Raw genomic sequence first — 5,318 nt, 5'->3', positions numbered from 1 at the left:
AAGATGGTTCACCTCTTGCAAATGCCACTAAATATAGGAGTGTCATTGAGGCATTGCAATACTTAAATCTTACTCGCCCAGATATATATTTCGTTGTCAACAAGCTATCTCAATACATGCATTACCCCACTGAATCCCACTGGATTGCCATTAAACATCTGCTGTGATATCTTAAAGGCACTATCTTTCATAGTCTACATCTTCACAGTCATCGAAATCCTTCCTTACATGCATTTTCTGATGCTGATTGGGCTGAAAATCTAGATGATCGAACTTCAACCACTGCTTATGTGATCTTTCTTGGTGGCAATCCTATCTCATGGAGTTCCAAGAAACAGAGGTTTGTTGCACGATCTTCTACAAAAGATGAGTATAGGGCCATTGCTACCACAACTGCAGAACTTGTATGGATTCAATCTCTCTTGACAGAACTCCAATTTCCTCTCCCATGCACACCAGTTCTATATTGTGATAACATTGGTATTAATTATGTTTGTGCCAAACCAGTGTTTCACTCACGCATGAAGCATATTGCTATTGATTTTCACTTTGCTTATGACAAAGTGGCTCACAGTTCTCTACGTGTCTCTCATGTTGCTACTGTTGATTAGCTAGCCGATGCTCTAACAAAGCCTTTGTTCAGACAACGTCTCTCCTTTTTATTGTCCAAGATTGGTATCTCTAATGGGAGCACCATCTTGCGGGGGTGTGTAAAGGATACATACACAATCCACTCAATACAAGTTGACTAGTTCAGCTTGTAAATAGGCAACAATAATTCAAAAGAGTTTCTCATTCTTTATCCTTAGCTGGTGTAACAAACCTTGTAATCTACAACTCATGCAAAGCGTAAAACATGTATTTAAACAGGAAAAGTATACCGAATAAAATCATCAAAGAAAATTATCTCAATTCATCTGCTTCTTTATTCACAACCAAAAGGCGCACAGTCACTACAATATATTAAGGACACAAACATAATGGAAATGTTAAGATTTTCGAAAAACAAGCCATTTCTACACATGACAAACTGCTTGCTAAGAATAAATATATATAGCTGCATTACATTTTGCACTGCTCAAACTAATATTGCTCCTCTCATGCTCCTGGCTGATCAGCCCCTAAACACCAGCTGCTTTTCCTAGTCTGTCTCTCAAGATTTTCAGTCCCATATACCTGCATATCACAATTAAGAAACCATTTTTTATGATATAAAAGCAGTTATTTAATTAACCTGATGTGTTCTTGAGAAGGAAAGAGCACTACTTAGAAGCAGTATCTCATTTTAAGCAGGGTTTTTAAGATATTCCTACCTGCCCATCATCAGGATGGTGGCTTGAGGATTAGTCCCAGGAGATTCATCAAATACCGATCCATCTACAATGCGAAGCCTGTGCACACCAAGAACTTTGTGCTCACGGTCCACCACCTTGCCAACATGACACCCACCATGATAGTGCCAAATTGAGAGTACGGTGTCTTTGCAGAACTGCTCTAGGGACTTGGTGTCATTGGTATGCTTAGGTATAAGGTTAACATTGGCAAGGACACTCATGTTAAGAATCTTGTCTGTGGTCTGCTTGTCACATTGCGTAAAATTTGTAAAGTGTTCTGATTGCACCATCTTTGTAGCCATGCGAATACCATCAACACAACGTTGTAAATCATGTGGATGTTTAAAGTAGTTGAAGGTAACAGAAGGGTTATCTTCAACATTTGTGTTGTTCAATTTGAGCTTGCCAGTGGAAATGGGGTTGGAAATCTTTTCAAGGATAAAGCCTCCTCTGAATGCCTCATGTGGTATGTCCTTCTTTCGTCTAATGTACGCTTGGATGGCCTCAGGTGTTCTTTGCTTTGGAGGTATGGTTGATAGTTGCCCTATCTGGTTATGAGAAAAAATGAACTTTATATTCTTACTTCGCTATCACTTAATCAAAATCATTGTTTAAAGGAGTTGCATCGTGTCATAAAGGAGATGTTAACGTGCCAATATAGTTCCTTTAAATTGAAATGTTTCTTACCTCTGCAGATAACATTCCATGGTGACATTGTATGCTGTCCTTGGACTGCCCAAATCCACTGCTAGCTTCAATGTACACACCCATCTTGGTAATCCCTACAGTTTGAATGAGGGACTGCTTTACTGCTTTTTTAGAAGGAACAAAAACTGTGTTCAAGGGGTTATCAGCCATGCCTTGCCCGACAAACTTATTGTTGAGGATCACTGAAATCTTCATCTCCTCAAGTTCAGCTTTTGGGCCAACACCACTGAGCAATAGCATCTGAGGGGTGCCAATGGCTCCACATGACAATATTACTTCACTCCGGCTGTTTGATAGAAATGCTCGGTGCTGGTTTCCATTTTCATCTTTGAATAGGACTCCAGCTGCTTTTGGTCGCTTTCCTGGGTTGAACATTATGATCTCCTAAGTTATAAGTATCCGCAAGCTCTTAGGTTGAACATATTGCGAAGCACTTGAGCAGTTTAACATACCTGATGTGTCAAATAACACCTTTTGGACTGTGGCGTGCACCAACACAGTGAGCTTATGAGGATCAGCGGAAGCAAGTAGTTCGGCAGCCGTGTGCCGACGGCCGAATCGGTCAAAAATGGTACCACCAAACTTGGTTCCATAAATGTGATCATAAGTGAATCCATTGAAAGGTGAAACTCCAAGATCCAAAAGACTGTCCCTTACAACAACCTGCCACGGTGCAACCTTAGGCCTGTGAACAATCTGCTTCTCAACCCAGGAGTATGAATTGTTCACCAACTTCAAATCCCAACCAACTTTGTTTATAAACCTGCAAGAAACAATTTCTTCAACATTTCCAAGGGTTTCGTTACAGTGAATTTAGTAAGTGGTCTCAGCTCTCAACACGAGAAGTTGTGGATTTCAAGTGAGGTGATTAAAATTATTCATACAACTCCCTTGCTCCTTCAACTACGAGTGCTAAACTCTTACTATCCAATCAATGATTATGAACTGTAAAAAGAAGGGGGGTCTGCATGCCAAAAACAATGGTGAATGCTTTATTATAGTTAATCCTTCACTTTCCTTGACCTCTTTCATTTGCAGTGCTTAATAAGAGAGACAAATATATTCTAAGTTAACACCAAGACACCTTAAGGGCCTCAGAAGCTGAATTAGGTGGCATAATTACGAGAGACAGAAAGAGTTGCGGTGGACTCGTGCATGGAGCTGTGAACAGTCTTGTTAATTTGGTGCATTCAATTTGGATCAATTTTCTTGATGTCTCGAAATAAATATTACAGTTGATTTCTAGCTAACTCCCCACCCAATTGCTCCCATTAATTAAAGCATAGAAAAGGACCACAAAGACAACTGAATTAGACCACAAATAAATGTAATGTGCGGTGCGAAGTGCGAACCACGGCAATGTCATGAGTATCATTACCTCTCTAAACCCTAACAAATGACTTCCCAGCCGTGCAATGGTGACCTTCAAATCGGGTGACTTTGTATATGATCCCAGATCAGAGTTCAGTCGTGGGACCTTGACACATATCTTAATCTCACAGCACACTTTGTCTTGTCATATATATAGTGACTAAGCTTGATTTTGTGGCACATCAACATGATCCAAGCAGAAAAACATCTTACATCATCCTTAACATAGTAATTATCCCGATGGATTTATGTTCTGATTTTATTTCTGGACAGGATTTACTTACTTAATGGCTTTGTCAGCTACTCAGATCTTTGAAAACCCTTCTTTTTCAAGAAGAAAGAAAATTCCAACACATTAATTATTTGCAGGTTGATGTTTCTTAACGATGACCACACTTTTTCTTCCTAAAGATATGGCAACTTTAATTATAACTATTGTCTTTCTTTCTCTTCAAAATCTCCTTTTATTTTAATTACCAAATTCTGTAACTCATCACTCCCTACCTCAAAACTACAACTAACTTCATGTGGGATCTAGGCAGGTGCATTGAATGAATATTCGTTGAAAGAAGAAAAAGAAGAAAAAGTAGTCGTACTATATGTGAGGAAAAAACTGAAGGCAAGCAACTCCAAATTAACCATACCTTGTGCTTGCTCTAGTGTAGAACCCAGCATTGATGCAAGTACCACCACCCAAAACTCTAGCCCTAGAATTGAGGACTCCATCAGTAGAAATGAAGTATTGGGAAGCAGAAGTTGATGAAGTATCAGTAAGGGTAATATGGAAGTTCTCTAATAAGGAGATATTTGCATTGCCAAAAGGCATTCCACCTCTTTCAAGCAATAAAACATTGAATTTCTGAGAGAGTGTGGCGGCTAAAGGACACCCAGCTGTGCCACCTCCCACCACTATATAGTCATATGTATGATCTCCTCCGCCACTTGATGACAAGGATGATGAGAATGAGCTTGCTTTCTTGATAAATGGGTATCTAAATTCAGAGTAGTGCTGATGGTGCGCAGCTGCATTGCAACATAATTTTTATGTCAATATTATTTATTTTGGAAAAAGGCCTTCAATAATTTCTGTGGTATTATATAGATGCATAGATAGCCATATATACTACCAATCTTCCCACAGCTATATTTTAGAGGGTAACATCTATGACAAAAATAAATATACTCGCTAATCACAGCCAACTACCCCATCAACCCGTCTAATTATGCTGTAAAAAATGAAGCGAGGAAGAAGAAGAAGAAGACATTTATGCAATGAATCACCATTGTTTTGCGCATGTTTTGAAACAAAGATAAAAATCATTTACATTCTCTGCTTCGTAAACTCACAGGATTTATATTCTTACTTGTGTATCTAAATTAAGAGAATTAAAAGAATTAAAGAGGTCAAGGGACAGTAAATTTAAACTAAACTAAAGATGCATGCAAATATATAGTGATCATGGAGGTAGGTAATAATAGCGGCTAGAGCTGGAAGCAAAACGAACCTTGAGAAGAAGAGAGAGTATAAAGCCATAGAAGGAGAAAGAGAAAGAGCTGGTTCCGTAGTGCGCAAACAGAAGCCATTGAAGGCAGACAAAAGCCTCAGCAGCAGCAGCAGAACTAGAAGCTCTTGTTTCAATCCTCTATGTGGCTGCCTCTGGTTGGCCTTGTTCTGTGTGTTTACACCCTTTATATATACTAAAATAACCTCTCAAATCTTAGATTCGTGTCATGAAAATTTAATAATTAAATTAAAAAAAAAATTGACGGGTCAACCCATAATTAACTGGGTTAACCTGTCAAGCTTGGAATACGTGTCATGAAAGTCTGATAATTAAATAGAAAGAAATTTAACATTAACAAACTAAACTAAATGAAAAAAATTAATTAAAAAAAACAAAAAAA

At 38.5% G+C, this 5,318-nt stretch overlaps 1 protein-coding gene across 1 annotated transcript; it reads right to left on the bottom strand.

The window, feature by feature from the left end:
* Positions 1-893: 893 nt before the first annotated feature.
* LOC118031003 (protein HOTHEAD) lies at positions 894-5,089 on the bottom strand. Its single transcript, XM_035035286.2, has 6 exons — positions 4,919-5,089; positions 4,058-4,436; positions 2,495-2,805; positions 2,022-2,404; positions 1,314-1,882; positions 894-1,176 (listed from the first exon to the last, which is right to left on the bottom strand). Exons 1-6 carry the CDS (start codon positions 4,995-4,997, stop codon positions 1,122-1,124), a joined length of 1,776 nt encoding a protein of 591 aa, XP_034891177.1. The 5' UTR covers positions 4,998-5,089; the 3' UTR covers positions 894-1,121.
* Positions 5,090-5,318: the final 229 nt, after the last annotated feature.

Source organism: Populus alba, chromosome 3 (genome assembly GCF_005239225.2).
Source record: "Populus alba chromosome 3, ASM523922v2, whole genome shotgun sequence".
Taxonomy (NCBI): domain Eukaryota; kingdom Viridiplantae; phylum Streptophyta; class Magnoliopsida; order Malpighiales; family Salicaceae; genus Populus; species Populus alba.
Note: the sequence above shows the minus strand (reverse complement) of the source record. Positions and strands in the feature narration are given on the sequence as shown.

What these genes read in the sequence shown, in the direction of transcription:
- LOC118031003 (XM_035035286.2), bottom strand. Translation starts at nt 4,997, where the DNA reads ATGGCTTCTGTTTGCGCACTACGGAACCAGCTCTTTCTCTTTCTCCTT. An exon ending in TACTCTCTCTTCTTCTCAAG is followed by an intron (nt 4,437 to 4,918) that starts GTTCGTTTTGCT and finishes GTTGCAATGCAG; the next exon opens with CTGCGCACCATCAGCACTAC. An exon ending in GGTGTTATTTGACACATCAG is followed by an intron (nt 2,405 to 2,494) that starts GTATGTTAAACT and finishes TGTTCAACCCAG; the next exon opens with GAAAGCGACCAAAAGCAGCT.